At 38.2% G+C, this 26,011-nt stretch overlaps 1 protein-coding gene across 1 annotated transcript; it reads left to right on the plus strand.

The window, feature by feature from the left end:
* Positions 1–1,693: 1,693 nt before the first annotated feature.
* Positions 1,694–24,069, plus strand: LOC149029018 (large ribosomal subunit protein mL43-like). The gene is made up of 4 exons (XM_089140150.1): positions 1,694–1,727; positions 16,876–17,000; positions 20,066–20,172; positions 23,306–24,069. The coding sequence occupies exons 2-4, from the start codon at positions 16,921–16,923 to the stop codon at positions 23,476–23,478; spliced, it is 360 nt and encodes a 119-aa protein (XP_088996276.1). The 5' UTR covers positions 1,694–1,727; positions 16,876–16,920; the 3' UTR covers positions 23,479–24,069.
* The last annotated feature ends 1,942 nt before the right edge of the window (positions 24,070–26,011 follow it).

The raw sequence follows: 26,011 nt of genomic DNA on the forward strand, positions 1-26,011 counted from the left end.
ACAAATTTGAAAAACTAAGAGCAACCTCAAAGAGTTTCAAGTCTCACGTTTTATTTGGCAGATTTAATTAGTCTTCTTCAACATCTATAAGCAGAAAATCACTGTATCTTTTTATCTCCTCCTCAAGATCTGCCATCTCTTTTGCATCTTTGGATCGTCAATGACAAAACGGAAAGCTAATCCAGAGCCCTGCTCCAAACTGCATAGGTTGAGATCAAGTTAATATGCAATAACTTTAGACGAAAAGAGTGCTATGAGTAGAAAAATCAAACAGATATTCTGTAACAAGCATCAAGAACATCAGTCTTTGAGCACTGAGGCCCTCAAATCAATAATCATGAAAAATCAAACTTGCAGGTAAGTATTAAATTGATCTGGCTCCGAATCACACTGCGAGCCATAAAAGTTCGTGAAACTCAGCTGCTTCCAGGAGATGATTCAGCATAGAAAAGAAATTTAGTTGCCCGATCATTAAGCAGAGTAACTGAGTAATATATTTACACATTAACATAAAAGCAGCGAGGTGCTGCCAAACCTCCGTTGAGGTAATGACTCCTACAATATTCTGTTGTATTGTATGTGCTCTTAAGTAAAGGTGTTGACACTCCGATACAAAGCATCTTGATTTAATTTGGAAAGTAATCATGTTTCAGTTCTATTTCCACACACTGGCAATCCAAATTTGCAATATGAAGTTAAAGCAGCAGCAAACTGCTGCCGAGCCACCGTAGATGAGGAAGGAGATGCAGAATCAGAGATCGTAGGTGAGGAAGCCATGAGAGGATCCAAAAGAAAGAAAGAAAAAAAAAAGGCAAGAACCACCGAAGATGACCAAAAAAGTGATGGAAACTAACTAACTAAGGAAGGAGATGCAGAATTAGAGATCGATGCTACCAACAAAAGCAACAACCATCAAGAAAAAAGAAAAAAAAAAAAAAAAAAAAAAAAGCGATCAAAGTTCCTCAAGAATCGTAGCTTTCTCTGAAATCAGGGCCCTAAACGAAATTAGGGCGTTTTCTTCTTCAAAATCAGGTGTAACACGAAAAATGCTGGAACGAGTTGGATTCTTGTTCAACCTCTTCTTTTTCTTCTTCTCCAAGATGCGTTAGAGCTTCTATCAATATCACAAAATGAGGTTTGGAGCTGAACAGTTTGGGTTTTGTGTTTTTCAAAAGATTTTGAAAAATCGTATATTTTGATTTCAAAATTTGAAATCCTATATACTGTTTTGGATTGTATATACGTATAGGGTTTGGATGTGTAGTATATGAAAACGTATTAACCCAGCTTATACTAACCCACTCGAACCGTCCAGACGGACCGCTGGGTTTGCATCAGACCGAACCGAACTGCGTTCACACACTTAATGAGGTGGGTTTTAATATATTTTCATTTTTTATATGGGAGGATGATGCCAGCCGTCCGATCTAATCGGACGGCCGGCTGCACGGTGGAGCGCATTAATGACGCTCCATAGAAGCAAAATTGATTTGGGGGTACGGTGGCAAATAAGAAATGGGGGGGTTTGAAAAACCCCCAAAATTGGGGGGGGGTTGGGGGGGGGGGGGGCCACCCCCCGGGGGGGGGGGGGGGGGGGGGGGGGGGGGGGGGGTCGTGGGGGGGGGGGGGGGGGGGGGGGGGGGGGGGGGGGGGGGGGGGGTTTTTTTTTGGGGGGGGGGGGGGGGGGGGGGGGTTGGCAAAACCCCAAAGAGAAGAAATCACGATAGGTAAGAAAGCCTCTCTCTCATTCGTCATTTCTCTTATCTGATCAATTTTCTTCTCCAGATTTTCTGTTGTTCTCATCTGTAACTATTGTTTGAGATCATTAAAGTGCAGAGATTTTTTAGAAATGCTTTTCGTTTTTGGTTTGCTTGCAACTGAAATTATGCGTCAAGTGGAGAAATATTTCTAATTTTTTATTGTGTTTTCATATTTCACTTTCACCTGTGGTATTCGTTTGATATCTTATTGTGTCTTCATATTAGAATTTTTCATATTTAGCCTTTAAGTTTAAAGTTTGTATGTAGATGTTCTGATCACTTGGGTGGGAATGGTGGAGTGGTGATTTCTTCCTGTTCTTATTTTTATGTAATAAAATGTTAATCTAATCTCTGTTCAAGTGATAATAATAGAATTGCCTTTACTAGGAATTGAAGCTGTTGCATTCTAGATATAATCAAGTGTTAGTATTTTTTAGTATGTGTTGCTAAGTGTCTCTTGATACACTCCATTTCCCAATGAAGCCTCCAATGAGGGAGGATAACTTGGTCCAAGAGGATACAATTGTCACTGAATTACATAGATTAAACTCCAAACCAGATGGTAGATGGGATCAAGGGCATCTATGATAAAATTTGGGAATGAGAGCTGTTTGACAAAATGACTTTGTTTCTTTCTCAGTTTGAAGATCAACAATGTTCAAGGAACAATCTCTGTTCACATTTTTGCTGTTGATTTTTGAAGAGGTTTTTGCAGATATTCCCATATCTGTGGGTTAGCGTGCCTATCCTTGCAAATCTGCAAATTATTTGGAAAGGCCAACTCTATTTCAGTTATTCAGACTAAGTTAGATAGAAATACAATAAGAAAGAGCTAGATGTTTCAGCTTCATCATACTTGAAGACCTATGACTTCATCTGTTGTCAAGAGAGTGATGAAACCATAATTGGAGTGAGCACCATCTTCACAAATCATATCTGAATTTAGGACCTGGCAGAGCTGGAACTGATCCTCCCAAGAATTCAGATTTTATATGACCAAGGACGATCAACACTAGCAGCTTTGTTGTAAATAGGAAACAGTTTTCTTAGTTATTAAATGTTAACAGGAAGAAAATTCATAATTCTTTACTTGGTTAGTGAATGTTATTGATATGCTGTTTCTAGAGAGGTGATTAGCAATTTCTAATCTTTAGTTCCTGTGAATCTAAATTAATCTTTGAAGTACCTCCACATCTATTTTCTTGTCCTAATTAAAGAATATTCTCATGATGAAGTAATATGTTAAAGGAAGATAATTGCTGTTGATGGCAAATCCTAAAAAGTTCCCTGGTGAAAAGGGTACATAACCTTCAAACCAGGGGACTCATAGGCCATTGAGAAATTAGGGTCAGTACACTTCCAGGGCAGGTGTACTATTTCTATTCTGTTTCTACTTTATTCTGTACCAAATGCCATATCTTCAATCAACAGATTGACAGGGAAGCCAGTTGTGTGGACTGTGGTTGCTTAGCCAGTAGGGGTGTCTGAAGTGTGTAGTTCTTGTATGGTATGACAGTGGTGAAACAGGGTCATGTGATTTTACTATCACCTCGCACAAATGCACCCTCGTATGCAAATCTTCTTTGGGGCAAGAAGGTACTAATGTACAGATTCTAGTTGGAAAGTAATGTCTTTGTAACTATGAATTTTGACATGCAGTTGAGAAAATTTACGTCAAAGGACTTGGGCAACAGTGGGTTATCTGAAAATTACAAACCCAAGTTGCAGCTGAATCATCAGTAGGACAACAGATAACAGAAGGTCCATACTTTGATGCCTCTGTTTTGTTTGTGATACTGTTTCTGATCTACCATAAGTCATCCATGTCACATAGATTATCTGCCCCATCACCATGGATGATCCAGTTGTTTTCCAACATGTGGCAATGAGAGGCTGAGTTGTCAAGGTTCCCCAGGGCTGACATGGAAGAAGACAGGTTATTGAAAGCTCCCATGTCATAATCCTGTTCCCCATATAGTAACCATATCACAATTTGGATGTTATGCATATTGAGAAGAATGTTTGTGAAAGCATAATATACACATTGTTGGGTACAAAAGACAAGATGAAAGATCACCTAAATGCACGTTTAGATTCAAAAGATATGAATAACTTTGTTACAATTATATAAAAAGGTTATCAGAGTAAAGTAAATCAAACATTGTAGATAGGTCTCCTGCTGTTTCATCAGACAAATATTCACCATCGATTGCTGCGGGATAATAACAATGTCAATATCTATGTATATCTCTTGAGAACCAAGACAGCAACAATTGCAGTTCATTTCATGGTAAGCAGCAAAACAGAGAGAAATTGGTACCTGTGTTGCATAGTTCCTAATCTATGTAGGAAAATTTTGTATTCTGGAAATTAAGTGAGTCGATAGAACTAACTAAGTAGAGACAACACTGTCATTATTGAGAATATCTGTTTCCATGGAGATCGTTAACTAAGAAGAAATGATGGGATCTTCATTACCTGCAACTATTGCTATCTGATAGTTTCTTCCAATTTTCTTTTTTGATTAACACTGGCTCTAACATTACTTTGGTATGTGAATGGCAGACCATTCAAAGGTGGCCTATTGTTACCTAACTGTTGCCTTGATGCCTTTGGTTGTTATAAGGTGTTACCTACTCGATTGAATTCAAAGTTTTTGCTGGCATGTATAAATGGTTTTGTATGTGTGCTGGTTCATTATCATCTTTGCTGCTGTTTTAGTATGGATTAAAGTTTGATGCCTAGGTATTTTGCTCTCAAGAACAAGATCCTTACCCTTCTTATTACATTTTGATCTGTTTTCTTACATTAATCATGACCCTTGGATAATTAACTGTCAATTGTCACAATCCTAGATAGGAATTATAGGAAATTGTAGGAGGTGAGAATTGTAGAGGATATGAACCCAATTAAATTTTAGTTTTAATTTTTGTCATTACTGTTTTTCTTCAGTATATAAAAAATAAAAAATAAAAAAAAACCGTGGAAGGTTCTGCATCATGGAGAAAGATGGGACACCTCAATGACAAGTATATAACCACTAAAATTTCTTAATCTTTATATATTATTAATCAATTTCACATTTGTATGGTCATCTAAACTAGTTATAATTAGACATGTATACAGAGAGCAAAGTCTCTCTCTTATGGTATTTGGGTTTTCTTTTTGGAGTGAATTTCTCAATGAATATCTAATGACTAATGAGTTATAGGGAGTTTTATAATTCATTAAACACTTATTGGAGAACTCTTCAATTAAAGAAGACATTACTACGAAGAGAGGAATATACGTGAATATATTTTTGCCTCTGGTAGGTGAAGGAAAGCTTTTATTGAAAAATTTTGATGGTCGACAAAAAAGAAATAATAAAATATTAAATTAAAGGAAGAGAAGTGTTTGGTAAGTGGCATTTTCAATTATGAGAAGTTAGGGTTGTAGGTTGTATTAACTTCCGTGTGGGAGATGGTGTGGTTAACACCTCACCTACTTTGTTCACTGAGAAGTACAAAACCAGACACTGAATTATTGGAGTTATTGGTGATAAGGGGGAAGCAGTCATCTCTTTGCATTACTTTCTTCCTTCTTTCTGTCCTATAGTTAGTGATGATTCCTCTCACCTGCTCCCCCACACCAACCTACTTGTTAGAGTTATTATTAGTGTGATGGGGAACATGGAAAAAGAGATACGTTTCTTAATTATCTTTCCTGCTATCCATCCATGTCCATGTATCTAAGCTATCTCTACCTGTCATTTTTCATGCTTAATAGCTTAGTGCCTATATGATTGCCATACATGGCTTAATTAATTAATAACTAAGACCAAAGCTCCAACCCAACATGGTTTGGAATGTAATCATGTTAGTTTCATATCACCAAATTCTTTCTAGAAAACCAACACCTGGTTTGTTAATTTTTCTGGTAGGTGAGATCATTAATCCTTAATTTCTCCCTAAAAGTGAGAAGGGAAAAAGAAATTATTTAACCTCTAAATTAAAACATTCTAAGAAAAGATTAGAGTCAACCTAACACTATGTGGTCAAATTAGGAGGGCTAACGTAGGTTAATCTTTATTTTCTAAATTTGTTCAGCACTCAGTTTTCTTATGGTTACCTCACATTTTCTTCAAGATCCATTTCACATGCATAGGGTGGTTTTAAAATTTGGTCAAGTCCATAAAGATACTAATTTTCAATTTAACTAATTCTATTCATATGTGTGTGGTTTGGCCAAAAGGTTTACCTCCATGGAGAACAAACAAAATATTAGGTTTTGTTCAATTTTGTTTCTCTAGCTTTAAAACTATATGTTTATAAGTAGAAAATTTCTATTCAAACAGCTGTGATCTTTTCCATCTAAAAAATATCACATGTTATGATCGAAGAATCACAAGAAAAATATCCGCATGATAACAGACAAAGACTCTCAATAATATAAAACACATACTCAAAATGGAGAAATAAACTAACAAATGATGGACATCATTTGTAATTGATATATCCCATTGTTGAAATTGTCACATCATCTTCCCAAGTAGCCAAAAAATATAGAAGGCCACTTGGAAGTTGCTGAGGTGGATGTTCAGTCGAGCTTGATTGTCTATAGTATATATCTCAGAGTATAAACCATACAAATTTCTTTATTTTCAATTTAATTTACTTATGAAAGAAACCCACTCCTTCCAATTTCCTTCATAGAAACTTCCAAATGCTCCCAAACAATCAACATTTCCCACCCTTGTTGGCTTTTCTCCTTTTTATGTATTATTATATAGAGAATATTTGGATAAGGTAGTCTCTTTCAGTTCATCTTTTTCATATTCGGAATTCTGTAAGAATACATGGAGAAGCAGCTTTACTCTTTCGTTTCCATTTGGGTTGAATTATGGTATCATCAAGCATAGAAGAAGTATGATCAGCAAAAAAATAAAATCATTCATTCATGTATATGATGATATTATGATGGAGCAGAGAGATTTGTGTCAAGGGGATCTTTAACGCCTCCCTAGTCCCTGCTAATGGTATAGATAGCTGCTGTACAAGGCTTGCAGCCCAACCAAGTCCTTATTCTAGTTAATTTGACATCTTGAAACCCACAAATGGCCCAGCCCAGTCCAACCAAAATTTTGTTAATATTATTAGTCGTCATTCATGACTTTATTTCGTTAATTATTTATTTATTTTTTTAATTAGGTGTAGGTAGAAGATTCTCCCTTCAACCACCTAAGGGTTGGGTGTGAGAGGGTTTAAATAGGGGTACATTGGTCATCATACCATAATGAGGGTAATATGAACATCACTCCTAACTTAACAGAATCTTGGGTGGAAAGTGATAAACGTGCAACTTGTAATTTTGAGAGTGTGTAATTTATAATTTAAGCATTAAAGCGTGCAACGTAGAGTTTAAGCCTCACTAAAGCGTGCAATTTGTAATTTACTTTATAATTTTTTAAAAAGCTTAGTGGACAGCTTGTAACATTTTCCATTATAGTAGGCAATTAAGAGTTTTAGCCCAAAATAAGTAGGCACCATAAAAAAAAAAACTCTTCTTTTTATTTTGAAAAATTTTCAGTTCCACCCCTAGAGTTACCATTTAGTATTAATGTCACCCTTTGAGTTATCCAATTTATTAGTCAGATCCCCTATTATTATGATCTTTAGTCTTATTTAGCTTTATTTATCCATTTCTAATATTATACCTACCTCCTAAATTTAAAAACACTACTCACAAATCATATCTCTATACTTTATGAAGATTATGCTTGGTAGAGGAGGAAATTTAACTTCCTTACATCAGCACCTAATTGTCATTTCTTAACTGTAAAGAGTATCATTGATATATTTTCACCCTTAGGGGTCTGATTGGTAAAATAGATAACTCAAGGGTGGCATTAATTTCAGGAACAACTCAGGGGGTGGCGTTAAAATTTCTCAATTATCTTTGTGCTTCAATAGCGAGCCGTGCTGCCCTACTGAGTAAGGATGTCAACTATGTACTAGAACCGTATAACCGTACCAAACCGCGTCGCATAATACCAGACCAATCGGACCGTTCAAAGTTCGGTACAGTATAGACCGAAACCAAATTTTGAAATTCGGTACGGTATGGTACAGGTTTCAGATGTACATACCGTTGGTACAAACTGGAACCGTACCGAATTTGTATACCGACGGTAGGTACCATTCGTACAGATTTTCGTACCGAATTTAGGGTTAAATTGTAATTTCAAAGTAAAGTTCCTCTAGTTTACGTTTGCCCTATTTGCTATTTCCCAATCTGCTTGACCTCGACTGCACTTATCTCTCAATCTCTAATTCTCTCATTGTCTTTGTCTCACTCTCATCCTGAATCAGTGAATCCTTGATATTCTCTAGAATCTCTACCAGCAAGATAGAGTAGAATTCTCTCATCTCTCAATCTCTCAATCTCTCATTGTCTTCGTCTCACTCTCATCATGAATCCCTAAGATTCTCTAGAATCTCTACCAGAGAAGATAGATCGAGCCGCACAGGTGCCAAAGTGGCGAAGTCCAAAGCCAAAGGGCGAGTGCTGAGTGGGCGACTAAAGGAATAAAGATTAGAGAGTCAGAGACTAGAGAGATTGAGACGAACGCCGGGGGTAACAGTTAAGTGGGTATAGAATTTGTCTCTTTTTTTTTTTTCCCTCAATTTATTAGCAGTACCCTGATTTGAGTTGTTTTCTTTGTTTTATGAATCATACGACTAGACTGAACAGTACCTGCAATTCTTTCCTGTGCTACTCTCTTCCTCATAGTCTGAGTCCTGAGGTATGGCAGTCAGCAGTCAGGAGCCAGCGAGCTACCCTTTCCGACCGTATATTTCCTCTCTTTATCTGAGCTTTAGAGCTGATTGTTTGGTACTCTTTTAACTCCTTGGACTCTAAATTTCCTTTTATATATATAATCTCTCTGTTAGAAAATTCTCAGTCTCTTTTTGAATTATTCTTGATAAGGTAGGCATGATTAATGTTGGGTAACTTTACTGTTTATGAATTTGGGTTTTACCTTTCAAGTGCGAGAATGAATTCATTTTCATTGTTGTTGAACTATCTGTTGATTTCAACTGCTGTTTATGCCTTCTTCATCAAGTTTAGGTCAGGGTGGTAGTGTGTAAGTTCTCTTTTTTGAGTATTATCTCAAACCAGTTTGCTGGTGGTGGTCCTCATTAATGTTTTCTTGAATCCAATTGCATATACTTGGATCTAGTTTCTGGAAAGTTCAATTATGGAGTTTCTAAGTTCATCCTTACATATTTGAACGTTGATTATATTCTCTTGAATGCCATCAATTCTCCAGATTATGGGCCATTGCCTAGCAATGCACCTTCATGGTGTCAAGCTCCGTTTGATCCAGAAGGTCTATTAAGTTTGGTAATGGCGATTGTTAGTTGCTTAATTGGACTCCATTATGGACATGTTATTCTACATTTTAGACAACACAGGGAAAGGATCATAAATTGGATGTTAACTGCCTCACTTCTTTTACTTACTGGTTTCATCTCGGAGATTTCTGGTTTGCATTTTAACAAGGGTCTTTACAGTTTTTGTTACATGTGTGTGACCACGGTTCCTGCCGGAGTTTCTTGTCTGGAACTACTTTCTGGTGGATGTGTATGGGTGGTGGTGGCCAACTATTGTAATGGAATGGATGGGGAAGCATTCATTGATTTTATCATAGCAATTTGCAATGTTGTACCTGTTTTTCTACAAGGGTTTTACTGGAAGAAGCCTGAGAATACCTTTTTGAGATTAATAGGGATTGGGTCATGATGATGATGCTATTTTGGCATTGTAGTTGTGTAGGATTCTACTAGGAGTCCAATTAGAGTTTGTATAGGAGTTAAATTAGAGTTTGTATTCATGTAAAATTCTATTCCTTGTAATAGTCTACTTTCCACATAATTATAAATAGAGGGCTTGAGATCATGGATCAATAAGCCATTCTACTACAATTGTTTGTTTCAACATGGCATTAGAGCCTAAGTTCGATTAGGATGTTCTTCTATTTTTTTCTCTTTCTTCAAACCCATAAACTCACAGCAAATTATCTTTTTTCTCCAAAACCCTTTGCAGTTTTTTCTTGTTCTTCTACAACCTAATTCTGCAACCATCGTTTGGCAGAAATTTTTTCCCTTTTCAAACCCATCGCACCGCTGCACTATTGTTTCAGTTCCACCTTGAAGACCAGAGAAGAAAAGAAAAAAAACAGGAAAGAAGAAGAGAAGAAGAACCACAACCGCCGCTGCTACCGCCACTGCTTCCCGCTGCTTCTTGCGACCACTGCCTGTTGCGATTAGGAAAACAGAATCGTAGGTGGCTGCTGCTGCTTCTTGCGATTTGGAAAACAGAATCACAGGTGGCTGCTGCTGCTGCTTCAGCTAGAGATTGCATCGATCGCAAACCCTCGCAAATCCATCGCAACCAACTTCTTTCTCTGCACTACAGTGGGCTCGACCAAGAAGAAAAGGAAAGAAGAAGAGAAGAAAGAAGAAGAGAAGCCACCATCGCTATCGCCTTCACCTTAGCTTTCGTTCTCGTCGTTTCTCTAGTTTTTGCTTCCGATTCTGATCACAGCCTCTACCATCAAACTAGGTAACCCTTTCTAAATCCCGTCTCCCTTCTTAAGTTGGCCCTTCTAAAAACCCATTAAGCCCACCTGGACCAAACCATACCACATTTCTGAACCATAATTTGTTCTCTAATTCTCCGGTTTGAAATCCTATTTTGTTATATATATATATATATATATATATAGATGTTTCAGGGGTTCATATTTTTCAAAGTTGATTTGTTTTAGTTAAAAAAAAAAAATGGAAAAAGGAAAAAAAGGAGATTTGATCATATCATTGTTTGGTTATTGCATTCTGCGACGTTTTAGTTTTTTTTCAAAAGGTGAAGACTCAAGAACTGCAAACAATTTTTTCAACATGGCCACTATCGATGGTACTACTGGTCCCACCGGCCCTGAACATTACCCCACTCTTCATCCTCTTTCGGTAAGATTTGATGGGACAAATTATTTGATTTGGTCCCGATCTGCTTACTTGACTATTGCTGGAAGAGGACTTGTTGGATACATTACGAGCACCACTATCAAACCTACTACCACAGGCGTTTCACAGGATAAATGGATCTCGAATGACTCTTATTATGTCATTTCTCTTGAATTCCATGATTCCAAATATTGCCCGTGGATATCTATTACTTAATACTGCTGCCCAAATCTGGAAGGCTACTACTGAAACATATGGACAGTTGGGGAATGATGCACAGGTTTATAAGCTACGAAATAAGCTTCATGAGACTACCCAAAAGGAACTGACTGTGGCCCACTATTATGCTGAGTTGTGATCTCTTTGGCAAGAGTTGGATCATTATGGGGGTTATCACCCCACTAATCCAGATGATGTGGCGACTTATAAGAAGCACATTGATAAGATTCGAGTATATGATTTCTTGGCAGGTTTGAACGTGGAGTACGATCAGATCAGAGTACAAGTCTTAAGTTGTTTTCCCTTTCCTACACTAGAATAGTCTTATGCTCTTGTTCAGTGTGAGGAAAGTCGTCGATTAGCCATGTTTCATACTCCTATTATGGAGAAATTAGCTTTACAGTCTGTTCGCACTAAATCTGATCCGGCTAAGGATATTGTCAAGTGTGAGCACTGTCACAAACCATATCATACCAAGGAAAATTGTTGGAAACTGCATAGGAAGCCTGCTGATTTTGAGCAAAAACGAGCACAAAGAAAGGGAAAACCAAAGGCTAATCTTTCTAAGATAGTTTCCACCACACCCTTTGCAGACATTGGTTTTTCACAGGAAGAGTTCGCTACTCTGCGACATATTCTGCATTCTTCTATTGCCGGTACAGCCTCGACCACTGCTTCCTCTACTACCCATACCAACTCCTACCTTGCTACTTCAGGTAAAACTTTTACAAGCTTTCAAGCTTCTTCAGTTTCTACTCCTTGGATCATTGATACAGGAGCCACAGATCATATGACAGGTTTATCCACCTCTTTCTTACAATATTCTCCAACTTCTAGGAAGGATAAAGTTCGAATTGTGGATGGTTCCTATTCTTCCATTGTTGGAAAAGGGATCATTCAGCATTTTCCATCACTTTCTTTGTCTAAAGTTGTACATGTTCCCTCTTTCTCTACTAACTTGCTCTTTATAAGTAGTCTCACACGTGACTTGAATTGTAAAGTGATTTTTTTTCCCATCTTATTGTGTCTTCCAAGATCTGGTCACGGGAAAGGAGATTGGACGTGGTAAACTAGACAATGGACTTTATTTGCTCGAGCCGATTGGAGAATCTACGTCTGCTTTGACTACATCTTCTAATCCGGTCCATTTGGTAATATTAGACCTTCATCAGTGGCACCGTAGGCTAGGTCACCCCCCTCTAGGAACTCTTAAGAAAATATTTCCTGATTTGGTTTATTCTTGTAATGAGGATAAATTTTTTTGTGAGGCCTGCATTTTTGCGAAGGCACTCATTCTACTTATTTACCTTCTCTTCATAATAGAAAACCTATTCATTTTATGCTAATTCATATTGATTTGTGGGGTCCCTGCCGACGTGTGTTTATTACTGGCCATAGGTACATTGTTACTTTTATTGATTGTCACTCTCGTTCTACATGGATTTATCTTTTAAAACAAAAAAAATGAGGTTTTCCGATGTTTTCGTGATTTTTATAATATGATTAAAACTCAGTTCAATGCCACTGTGAAGATCCTTCGCAGTGACAATGGCACATAGTATATTGATGGTGAATTTCAAAGATATCTCTCTGGCTCTAGCATAATACATCAAACCAGTTGCATTGATATGACTGTTCAAAATGTGGTTGCCGAAAGGAAGAATTGACATCTCTTAGAGATAGCCCGTTCCATTATGATTGCTATGAATGTACCTGACCAATACTGGAGTGATGCTATACTCACTGCTTCTTACCTTATAATAGGATGCCCAATAGAATACTTGGTTTTAAATGTCCTAATGAGATTCTTCAAGGAGCTTCTTCTTTTGTTATTCCCCCAAAGGTTTTTGGATGTGTGTGTTATGCCAGAATCACAGCCTACCAGAGTAAGCTGGCTCCCCGCGGCCTACGCTGCATATTTAGTACGAATTAATGAAATGAAGGAATCCATAAAAATTATTCAACAGGCTCTGGAAGGAATTCCGGGAGGACCCTATGAAAATTTAGAAGTCCGACGCTTTGATAGAACAAAGGATTTTGAATGGTACAAATGTTATTATCCTCCCTCAAGGAAAACCATTGTATCCATAGATGTAGTTTTTTATGAGTTTTGCCCTTACTATGCACCTCTCCAGGGGGAGAGTCCTAGAGGAGTGATGTTCTTTCCGACTCTAGATCTTTCTATCACACACCAACACAACTTAAGAGTCCCAGAAGAGTTTCCTGACCAGGGGGAGACTTCGGCCAGTATACCTGAGGACTCTAATCCTCCCCCTTCGATTTCTGAACCATGTGAAGAACCTAGCCAGGGGGAGACCACTCCTGTGAGACACACTGTTGGGGTCTTTCAAAACTAGATTGACCAGAATAAGGAGGTGCAGACTTATCAGAGGAAGAAATACAACCGGCTAAAGCAGGTGGAGAAAGGTGATACGTTACAACTTCAGTCTCCTGCTCCAGAATCAGATTCTACTGAGGTATCTTCTTCTGATTTTCCTATTGCTGTTAGAAAAGGGGTCAGATCTTGTACTCAACATCCCATAGCTAAATATGTTTCTTATAACTCTTTGCCTGACTCCTACCGTGCTTTTATATCCTCTCTGTCATCTGTATCTGTTCCTCAAAGTTGGTAGGAAGCCTATGCTGATAAGAGATAGAAGGAAGCTATGGTAGAGGAAATGCAGGCAATGAAGAAAAATGACACTTGGGAGCTGGTTACACTTCCTTCAGGAAAAAAACTAGTGGGCTGCAAATGGGTATTTGTGATTTAACAAAATATAGATGGATCAGTCAACAAGTTGAAAGCTAGACTAGTTGCAAAGGGGTTTACCCAGACCTATGGGATTGATTATCAGGAGACCTTTGCCCTTGTTGCGAAACTAAAATACTGTCAGAGTTCTGTTGTCTGTAGCTGTGAACAAACACTGGAACTTGCACCAACTAGACGTAAAGAATGCCTTCTTACATGGGGAGTTAGTAGAAGAGGTCTATGTGGAAATCCCACATGGTTTTTTCGATGGCAATACTGCAGGGAAAGTCTGTCGGTTGAAGAGGTCAATATATGGGTTAAAACAGTCTCCTAGATGCTGGTTTGGACGCCTTTTGAAGGCAATGACTTCTATTGGGTACAAGCAAAGCAATGCTGATCATACACTATTTGTCAAGAAGTCAGGTACTAACGTCACACTTCTTATTGTTTATGTAGACGATATTGTCATCACAGGGAATGATGGTGAAGAAATTCAAAAGTTGAAAGACTTTGTTGGCAGAAAGTTTGAAATTAAAGATCTAGAGAAGTTATAGTATTTCTTAGGGATTGAGGTGGCTCGATCAAAGAAAGGTATATTCCTATCCCAAAGAAAGTATGTCCTAGATCTATTATCAGAAGTGGGAATGTTGGGGTGTATTCCTATCCCTATTGAAGCTAGAGCTAAACTTAAAGAAAAAGAGGGAGAACCAGTGGACAAAGGAAGATACCAACGGTTGGTAGGGAAGCTTATTTACTTGTCCCACACCAGGCCAGACATCGCTTATGTTGTAGGGATAGTGAGCCAATTCATGCATGATCCATATTTAGCTCATATGAAGGCTGTTACCAGAATACTACAGTATTTGAAGGGAACTCTTGGAAAATGAATACTTCTGTCACCCACCGATAATCTAAAAGTAGAAGCATACACTGATGCAGGCTGAGCTAGATCTCTAGACAGGAAGTCAATTTCATGTTACTGTACCTTTGTTGGAGGTAATCTAGTTACTTGGAGAAGTAAGAAACAGAATGTGGTAGCTTTATCTAGTACCGAAGCTGAATATAGAGCTATGGTTCGTGGAGTTTGTGAGCTACTATGGTTGAAAGACTTGCTGCAAGATATTGGAGTCCAAGTTCCAAACCCTATGTTGTTATATTGTGACAACAAGACTGCTATTAGTATTGCTAATAATCCAGTGCAACATGATCGAACTAAGCACATTGAAATTGATAGGTTTTTTGTCAAAAGAAAGTTGGAACAAGGGCTTATCTGCATGCCTTTTGTAAGGTCTGGAGATCAAGTAGCAAATGTTTTCACTAAGGGTTTGAAAGAAAGAGATTTCCTTCCTATTGTAGGCAAGTTGGGCATGACTAATATCTATGCTTCAACTTGAGGGGGAGTGTAGGATTCTACTAGGGGTCCAATTAGAGTTTGTATAGGAGTTAAATTAGAGTTTGTATTCATGTGAAATTCTATTCCTTGTAATAGTCTACTTTCCACTTAATTATAAATAGAGGGCTTGAGATCATGGATCAATAAGCCATTCTACTGCAATCGTTTCTTTCAACAAGTTGGATCTTGCAAGCAGTAGTTGAAATTTCTTACTTAATCTAATCAACCTTAATTAAAGATAGCTGTAAATCGTTTGTTGCTTGGCCTTATGTGGCTTGCTAGCTATTGTTCCTTTACCTTTTATTATGTGAGAACTAATCTTCCAAAATATTAGAGATAGAAGCATATTCTTATGGGTACCCATGGCTAGTAGAGCTTCTGATTATTTTTTATGGGCATTAGTAGTTTTCCTATATGTATCTAGTCAAATTGAATTTTTGAATATCATGTATTTACTACTGTAGTGTGTACTCAAACTTTTGTAAATATGAGTTTTAAAGAATTTCTAACTAGTTACCACGGCTTTGAGTGATGGGCTTCAGCCTTCACATGAATGATGCAAAAGAATAAGGATTTCTAGTCTGACGTGAATACTTTCAGGTATTTTAGCTAAAGCAGTGACAGATTTAATAAGTTCTTGGATACTTCTTTTTAATGGCTAACTTTTAATAACCAGGTATTTTTATTTTATTAGATGGATGTAGTTATCTGTGGTGAGTCTAGTGACTCAATAATCTTATTAGTTATTTTGATTGGTGCGGTTGCTGTTGTGGCTGGACTGTATGCTATCCTCTGGGGTAAAGCAAAGGATCTAGCAAACACAAAGAAAGATGGAAAGCTAACAATCAAATCATCGAGGAGTTATAAAATCGATTTCAAACTGTTTTTCCGTACCGATTTTGTACCGCACTAGAAACTGTGTTTAAACTGTTTTTTCATACTGATTTTATACCGAAACCGTACCGGACCGTTTTTGCAAATACTGAAACCGTACCGTACCGTTTAAATTGGGTATGGTACGGTTCTGGTTTTCATTATTCAGTACTGTACCGATTGACACCCATACTACCAAGTCCTCGAAGCCGAAGGTAAACTCACTCTCCTTCTCTTCTCTTCTCTTCTCTGCAGCTTATTTTTTTTGTTTCCTTGGGTTTCAGGCTTAAAGTGCTTGACTTTTTGGTAAACATACTTATCGGAAAATCAGTTTCTATAGATTAATTTGAGACCTCCTTTGACCACATTTTCAAATAAATGTTCCAAATTGTTTCGAATTACCTCAAATTTTCTCTCTTCTGTTGATTGATGTTAAGTGTTTTTAATTTTTATGGTTGTTTTCATTGAATGAGAACACGACTCGAGCTTTCTCAGAGATACAAGATTTCTCTTGTATCCATTACCTGTAAACCCTGTTAGTTCCATGTAAGCCAGGTGGGCAGTAATAAACGGAACTAATGAAGAATTGCTATTTAGTGAAATGATTTGGGTTGCGTTCCTATTGATTTCCTACCAAACTTGCTATGTGCCATCTATGATATCTGTATCTGTTTTGATCCGAAATGCATCTAACCTGTTTTTGACTCAGTTGTCCACCATTGCAGAGGAACCTCAAGCGAAAATATCCTATTCTAGATCTGTCATTGAGATCCTTTAGATTATGTATTCAGTGTTATGCTTCTGCACTTGATGTTTCAAGTCTGAGAAAGGCATTGGGCTATTTATAAAGAAATACTTTCTTTATTGTTTCAGCAAGATTTCTCTGCATCGGTTTGAAGGTAAAACATTCACTGGTGGATGGCTCTAAGAGGTATGTGGCAACTCCAAAAGTTGATTGTGAGCTACTCTGATTGGGGAGGAAGTAGTCGCGGCATCAGGTGTGTATTTTACTTGATGTTTTATTTGAACATATGGAAGAGATATTATGTTATAGGAATAAGCTAATCACAATTGGCAAATTTTGTTTGTTATAGAATTGTGTGCATAAATTATGTGAAAAAGATTGTCTGTCAACATCGTGTTCCTATAACCGAAAAGAAAGTCTGTCCTTGCCAATTTTTGAGTCCAATGGCCTTATTTTCACCGAGGTTTTCGGTTTCAACTTTGAAACATTTTTGGTTGTATAGAAATTCAGTTGGAATTCTGCAAGTTTAGGTTGACCAGTTGATGCTGTCAGATGGTTGTATTTTAGTCCAGACTTAAGGAAAACCTAGTTAAGCGTATTTAAACACATTGGCATGGTTGAATTGTAAAAAGAAATGGCACCAAAGTTGTACTCCACCTTGGCAGTCTATATTGTACCCTGCTGTATAGTTTCTTCTATATAATGTTTTCTACACATAATTTATTAGTAGAACACATAATATTCCAAACAAGTAAAATATGCATTAGGAATGAAGATAAATCATTTAATATAACGTAATTTTAAAATGTTACAAGTACAGCTCTGCAAATGTTACAATATTGTCCAATACAAAAGTATTACTAAGGTTGAGATATCCTTGCATAACCACTCGTCCAACTCTTTGTTAGAACCACATAGAGTTCTGGGACAAATCCTCTCTGTTGGAGTATTTAGTAGTCGCTACACTTTGTTCCACAAAGAAATATAAGTGGATTTATCTTTTTATTTCTTCTGTTCCTATTGACAGATAAAGCAACCCAAAACTTATAAAATGGGTTTACATTTTGACCTAAGCCAATTGGAATTGAGCTTTTATATGCATTGTTCTCTACTAATATGATTCAAAATGAGTCAAAATAAAAATTGGCTAAACCTGTGAAATTTTTATTGAATCTGCATTCCTTGACATGAGCTATCTTTTAACCTCGACCCAAATATTTTGCTAAATCTCAGTCTTTATGACAAAATTTCATCCATGCTTCAATGGAGTACCCTGTTTCTGCTGGAGGAGCTAAGGTTGGCTCTTACCATCTCCCTTATGAAAGCTCAGATCTTGATTTTACTAGGTCACATTGAAGATCTCTTCACCTAAAATTTTACCATCCTAAATTAAGCACTATAAGAAGTAATGGAAATAGTGATCCCCGATCCCCTATTGCAATGCTCGCATTCACCAAAACTGAGCCCACCCTCCTAAAAACTAGTGTATTAGAAAATGCTAGAAACCAGGTGACATAGAAGAACGTTAGAGAACTGCCTTCAGTGAACTGTTTTATGTTTTCTCTTTACTTGGAAAATCTTTCATTTCCTGGCACATTCAATATTACCTTTTTGAAAAACATTGACATCAAGTTACATCCAACTTATACGCATAAAAAAGAGAGTCACATCCAACTATGCTATTGGTTGGTTTACTAAGGTTCTTTGTTTTTCATATGCTTTATAGCCTATTTTGAAAATTCACTGATGAAAAACATTTTGGATACAAATATAAATGAAAACCATTTGGTAAATTTTACATAATAAAGTTTGGAATTAGAAATTATGGTAGCCATCTTGGTGTAAATGAGTTTTATGACACTTAAGTGAAATCCCTTCACCCAGCTTCCATCTCAACATTCACTGGTTCTCTAACAAGAACATTCCACTTTCAGCTTCAACCAGAAATCCAACAATGTGGATGTGAAGATGAGGTGGAAGGACACCTTCTATTCCATCGGAAATGTTCACAAATCAAGCAAACCTAAACCTCTCATCTCCATGAATGGAACTGCATTGCAGAGCCTGATTGTTGGGTCCCATTCTATGCCATCTCCAGAAGTGGATTCAAATTAGCAATTTGAGGCAAGGTTTCAACTTTCTCTGGCAATACTCATATGTTTTTGTAGAATTTATGGTACCAAAATGATGATTCAGCAACGGAAACTCATCCCATCATGGAAGTGAGGAAGAATTATATAAAAGATTGATTAACGAATCTGACATGGGAATCAGTTTTTAGGGCTTGGGAATGTGAACTTTGGATGATGGCATGGGTTCTGAAGTGGGGAGACACGAATGAACATGGAACTTGAGTCATGAATAACAATCTAGTGGTTAATGGTAATTCACTACGGACTGTAAATTAAGCCCGAGGTGAATCTGAACCTGGCAACTGCAACAAGAAAGGCATTAATCTTTGAAACACTTGAATAGTTTAGTCAAATATCAGTGGTGATATTGAAGTGACAATATGGAGCTTGTATTGATTTGCAAAGAGTGGTGTCTGGCAAGAACTCAAACTTGATTTCATGTGCAGGAGCATAGGTCAGTGACGGGGTTTAGAGTGAAAAAGGGCGGTGGTGGTATTGGTGTTGCAGGGCAGAGATGATCAGTGGGGGGCAACTGGCAGTGGGCTGTAGGGCAAGATGCCGATTGGGGTGTGGTGGGTTGTAGAGTTGCTTTTCTAAATTCAAAATCAAATGACTTTTTTACCCACTCCCCTCAGCTTAGGGGCTTATGAGCATGTACTTATTAGAGTGCCCCTTTTAACTGATAAAAATAAAATTTTGGCCATAATCCATGGGTCTTGACATTTGTATGGGTTTTCTATTATTTTGAGGTAGTAAAGTAGAAATATTCTATAAATGATACCACTTGCAAAAACATTTGTGTCAGAATAATGAAATGAAAAATTATACTTAAAAGGACATTAATTGCCTTCCTAATCTTTGGATTGCGAAGGCTTAATAAGTTGAACTTGATGCTTTTGAATGTTCGTTACAAACTTAAGATGCCACGTCCTTTGTATGGAATCTTGCATTTGGTATGAGTTTTGGGAAAATGAAGGGGAGTTGTCTTCATTGTCCTAGATTAAGGCACTTCTATTCATGCATGGCTTTTGAATGTTAAAATCACTTACTGTATCAGGAAGATAAACCATCAAAAGTGAGATATGTCTTATTTGTATTTATGTTTTTGAATGCTCTCCATATCTCTTGACTCGTGCTTTCCTGCCATCATCTCTCCAACTCATTTGACTTTAGTTTGATATTGTAGGGCTTTTATGGAGTCTCATTTGCCAGCATTTAAAGAGAGCAATCCTCAGCTAGAGGTTGTCACCGAACTCATTCGTGGTCAACATCCCCATCTGAAGGCCTTCTACAGTAAGTTTTTCCATCTATGACCTGTAGTTGGTACATGTGATTTATATGGATAAGCTTACCATGGTGTCCCACAAATTTGAGCCGCATGGCAGAATGATGTTGCAATTTTGACATTGATGTCAAGGTTTGGATTAGCTGCATATTAAATTTCAGGATCTAATTCATTCAAATACCATTATTTTGGTTGGATTGAAACAAGCGAAATACAAAGAATTGACTGAGACAATGTTTTTTCTTTCCATGAATTTTGCTTCACCATTTCAAGTAATTGGGGCAAATACTTGAATTCTCCAGGCCTAGATGGTCCCAACAGCAGTATGGAAGAACTAAAGAATTTGTAGCAGATCCTAGACTCTTGGTTTCTGAGCTGGTCAATGAGATTCTGGAAGAATGGGAGATGGGTGGAGGAGAAGCATCATTGTCCCAATTTACCAAAAATAAATGCGATGCCCCATAGTTGCCGCAACTAATAGAGGCATGCTATGCTATGAGTGGGGTCAAAAGTTGATGAGATAGAGATCCCGCAAAGTGGTCATTTTAGATATGTAGAATCTATCATCAGTAAGGAAGGTGGACAGTCATAAGATTGGGTATGATGTCCAGTATGCAGTGGTGGGAGATTAAAAAGCATCATATGGATGAGTCAAGTGTGGCAGAGATGAGGATGATGAGATAGATGGATTCAATAAGGAACGATCTGGTTCAACATAAGCTACAAGAAAGTCATCCAAGGTGGCACAGTTGTGTTTAATGGAGGCTTCTGGATTATCCAGTTTGGAGGAGTTACAGTTGAAGGTGTTAAAAGAGCTAGGCCAAGGCCTGAAATGGCCTTAGTCTAAGTCTTGGCTCAAGCATGATGTTGAACAAAACTGACTTGAGAGCAAGGATCCATGTAACCAATCACAGGTAGCTTGGATTGAGTATAACTGTAGTTGTGTGCCCCTTCATTTTGACTTTTGTTTGTAAGATTCTTTTTTTCTTTGCAGGGATCCATGTAGCCAACCCCATTTAAGTTGGGAAAAGGCTTAGTTATTGTAGAAGTTCAGAATACATCGGAACTTGAAAATAACATCTGAATTTGAGTAGAGATTTGGGAGTTGAAAACGTAAGATGACAGTACGACAGTACGTTGTCATCAATGTTTGGGGATGTAACCTTAGGTAGAACTAAGGATCAATGAACCAAGATCTCAAATGAACCAACTTGGACAGATTAGGGTTTTCGGTTTTAAAAAGAAAGAAATTGGACATTCAAGGATTCCAGTTGGAATCTAAGCTGGGATTTGGATGGTGTGTGGGGGGATGGAAAAGTGTATTGATCCAAGTTCTGATGGTGGGAAGTTTGGTTCCGGAAACTTAGGCTTTTGGCGAGGAGGGTTTTAATGTGTGATTGGGACTGCATAGGATATCTAATTTGGAGGTTTGTGGATGGGTGCTGTGGTTGCAATCTGATGAGAACTGATGGTTATTTGGGGCTGTAATGTAGTGTAATGAGTTTGGGTTGTTGAGAAGTTGGTATGCCAAGAAAGAGATTCGTTTTAGGGTATGATTTGGTGTGTAGGCTGGATCAAGTAGAGGCGGTGATATGTTGATGCTTTGGCTTGATTATGAAGGAATTCTAATGATGGATTCAGGCTGTGGGTGGTTTTAGTGAGGTTTTCTGAGATGAAAATGATGAAGCGGAAGCTTGGTTTGGGAAAAGGTTAGGAACAGAGTTGGGGGTTGGTTAATGCAGTTAACTCACTGCTTTGCTGAACTGGCTTGGCAGCAGCTTTGTTAATGGCTGAAACTGATGGAGACTCAAAATCTGAACCTTGAATCTTGGTGCTAAGGAGTTCCTCAACATAGTAAGCTTTAGTTCAAACCTTCTGGGCTTCACAGCGACAAGCAATAGACTGGATACCAACTTCAATCCAACCTGATTCTAGATCGCTCACTAAACTGAGAATTTCAGGACGAAGAAGGCAGCAGTAGCTTGCACAGAAAAATACCAAAATCTGGGTTATTCACTCGGCTCCCTTGATTGGTGTATCTATAGTGAAGCCTTAACCCTAAATCCTAATCCTAATTACAATGGAAAACAACTCCAAGATAAACAAATAACACTATTCTCCCTAGGCAATTGTGGGCAGGGTATGCAGGCCAAATTACAAACTATTACTTGAATCAAACCTTAACTGAAATTGAACCATGACTAAGTTGAACAACCTGTTCAAGCAATTCAATGACACTGTCTTAAAAGGGTTGTAGAATGCTAGTACTGCCATACATGGTCTTCTTCCTGTTCTTATTGCAGATGTAGGTGTTGAGATGTGCATCATTTGGTGGAATAGGCTAAATCCAAACATTGAAGGCAAGATTGTGTCACCCATAAAACTGAAATCCGTAAATGTTTCTGTCAGATTACCTGTTATCTCTAGTTCTCTCTTTCAGTCAGTGTCAAGTGTTCTGTGTGTAGAATGACTCCGTTCTGTTAAAGGACTTTCTATTTGCTCTTTCTGCTCTGTTCTGAGAACTAATTATTACAGGGAAAAGCAGATGCATCCTGAGAGGGCCAAGTAGAATTTGTGGAATTCATAAGTTCCAAGTAGCTGATTTCGTTTAGTTGGGAAAAGGATTGTTGCTGTGTTTCTGTAAAGGTTCTGAGGGGATGAAAGGATAGGCAAGAATTGTTTGGAATGCCGAATGTAGGCAACTGAGGTACCCTGTGCGACGAAAGGTAGACATGGAAATGTTTTTTGACCTCACAATAAGAACTTTGAGTTCCTCATCTCACTCCTCACCAACCAAGTTGGAGTAGTTCACTCTGGGTGCTAGCCTGGGGACATATCACATAAGACGGTGCAGCCGTTCCACAATTATCATGGAACTGCTGGTGCAGTTTATTCTCTCTTTTGTTTTTTGGGTGAGTGCAAGTTATTCTTCAATGTATATCACAAGTGGAGAGGATATTTGATGCATTTACCATTTTTGTACCAATTATAAAATCGTCTTTTTCCATACTTCTGAGAATATAGTAGAAGGTGCTTTTAGATGTTTGACTGTTCTGCTGCTTGAAACTTTGACCCCTCACGACCCAAATTTTTTTTATCAATAATTCTCAATGCTGACTTCAGTTTCTCTAATGTTTACAGAAAACAAGAATGAGCGTGTGGTATGCGTGAAGAATCTTACCCCAGAAGAAGTACTTCTACACGCCACCAGGCTGAGGAATGCATTAGGAAGGAAAGTGGTGAAGCTGAAGACGAGGCATGTTACCAAACACCCAAGTGTGCAAGGTACATGGACGACTGATCTGAAATTTTGATCCTTAGCAAGAGGAACAGAACTTTGCGTGTGCACTTGTGGAGTTTCGCTCTTTTTCCTAGAGATTTTGAGCATGTTGGCGCTGTAGGTGTTGTGTCCGTTGATGTACAATTTCTGTTTTATAGAAATTATTTGAAGAGGGAGGTTTTCTTCCCACCTGGTTAAGTTAGATAATCAGACTCTTTAGTGCATAGAAAACTTGCCACATATTTGTAACTCACTATGCTAAGAGAACAATGTGACTTCGGTGGTGGAGAAACAATTCTTGAAGACTAGATGATCTGGGTTTTCCATATGTCGCTATGGCCTTTTTATATTTGCATTGCATGGTTAACAGTGTGGCTCGTTACGCCTGTAAGTAAGAAGGGAAATAAAAGGCTTCCTCTGGATACAAGAGAATTGAAGGGAAGGAAATTGAAGGTTTCAATCTGAGAAATTTTGTAAATATGCTTTTTAATATTTTAGGTGAACAACCCAAGAGAAAAGTTTTCCCTCTCAAGTTGGAGTGGCTTTTACATAAAAATTTAAAATGGAAACTTAGTGATGAGCAGTACTCAACCAAGAACACTAACTAGATAAACCAAAGTGTGTGACAAGAGGAGAACCTACAGAGAAGTCAATCACCGTTTGGCTCGTAGCTCTAATCGGTATATTATTATGTATGTATTTAGTCGACCTTGTTTAGTTCGAACAAGGCTTTCCCATATGGTTCTCATGATTCTTGCTGCCTTAAGCAGAAAAACTTCCTTGCTACTTCACGAACCATTAAGAATGAATACTCAAAAACATATGAAGTCATCCTGTTTCCCTCAAAGTTTCCTGTTGGTTGGATAGCAATTCTAATTGTTCGGTTGTGTGGTGTGCTAAAGCTACTAAGTGACTCGTATATTCAATCTGCTCAGACCTTCCATTTAACCTTCTTGAAGAAAATTGAACAAACTTGTATTGTATGATCTTTTTAGAGAAGATTGAAACTCAAAGGTCTTTTGAAGACTAAAACTTGTAAAAGCTTTTGAGAGAAGTTTGGGACTATTTTATTGAATCTAAAGCTAAAAACTACAACTTGATCATGGCTGATGGAGAATCTGCATTTTCAGTGAAGTTGATAGTCTTGTTTGACATGTGTGCGTGTTGTCGTCACGACCATTTCGGCCCAGAAGGATAAACCTTGGACCGGTCTTGGAACAGCTAATGGGCCAGGGCTAGCTCATCATCTCCAGCAAGGACAGGGATGGTCTAGGTGGCACAAGGCCCACATTGCTTAGATCCAATTCCTGTATGGGAATTCAATTATATCAAAGATACTACACGACCATAATCTTCTCAAGCCTTGGGACCACCATATCTTTGTTCCTTTTTGGAGGCTCCGACACACCACAAAACTGGGCAAGGCACCTTGATTAGACATCCTTGATGGCTGAGGGGACCACCTGGACGGCACCTGGAGGCCGTAATAGTCAGAGACCACCACCGTCTTCCAGCAGGACAGGCAGGCCGTTTCTGGAGGTATGAATCTAATATATACCAGTTAGAAGTGGGAATGAGGGTAAGCTCTACACACTCCAGCCACTACTCTTTTCAGCTTTCTAACCCTTCAAGAGCATGATCTTCATTAGCTCTGGGGGTTTTCACTCCTCAATGCAGTCTACCATTTTGCTAGCCTGGACTAACTTGATATTCGGAGGTGGCTTCCCGTCCTCAGAGGCGGCCCACTTTTCACCTTGTTTTGGCCTCAGAATAGAGGACTGGATCAAGAGCGAACCATGGAGCTAAGATCATATTTCTTGTACCAACATTTGGCGCCGTCTGTGGGAAGAGTCAACAAAAAGTTCAGTTGTTGTTCCTTTGCTTAGATATGAGCCAAAAGCGTGGAGGGAGCTTAAGGATTGTTGATTTCCAGATCTATGGCTAACCCAGTGGTTGACGAACCAGATGGGATTCCTAGATCTGAAGTTCAATGTACTCCTTTTGTGGCTTTCTTCTTCATGGCGTTATCCTCGAGTGTATCTCCTCGTCAGGACGCATGTGATGTGCGACGGCCTTCCTGTCACATCCACCCAGCCGGTACCCCATTTGGAATACCCGGGATGTGATCCACAGTCCAAGGATCAATGATCTGAGGTCCATGCCTCCCACATACACGGTAACACAATCATGAACAGTAATAATCAATGGTAAAAACAGTTAATACTAAATATCATGAATAAGATAAGACTAAATAAATCAGAGTGCGGAAGGCAATAACATTGAAGCATAATCATAAGGGTGAGAGAAGGTATGATAACCACTCTCTCAGAACAGCGGAAAAGAAGTGTGATAATGTCAAATACATGTCTAAGTGTCAAAAGATAATCTCAAAGATAAGTTAGTTACAAGACCAATGGTTCCACAAATACACCAGGGGAATGGGGCACTATGCTAGGGTTTCTTCTATACTAATGGTAATCTCCTCAACAGTACGGATGAAGTAAACCCAGCGCTGCCGCTGCCGCTCCCGCACAACTGTGGGGCTAACCCTGGTGCGAATAATAATC

The sequence above is a fragment of the Hakea prostrata genome, chromosome 1 (genome assembly GCF_041222555.1).
Source record: "Hakea prostrata isolate BN-2017 chromosome 1, UWA_Hpros_2, whole genome shotgun sequence".
NCBI lineage: Eukaryota > Viridiplantae > Streptophyta > Magnoliopsida > Proteales > Proteaceae > Hakea > Hakea prostrata.

Excerpts from the sequence above, each read along its gene's own strand:
- LOC149029018 (XM_089140150.1), top strand. The coding sequence starts at position 16,921 with ATGGCTCTAAGAGGTATGTGGCAACTCCAAAAGTTGATTGTGAGCTAC. Across the intron at positions 17,001-20,065 it reads GGAAGTAGTCGCGGCATCAG|GGCTTTTATGGAGTCTCATT; the intron begins GTGTGTATTTTA and ends TTGATATTGTAG. Across the intron at positions 20,173-23,305 it reads CCATCTGAAGGCCTTCTACA|AAAACAAGAATGAGCGTGTG; the intron begins GTAAGTTTTTCC and ends TAATGTTTACAG.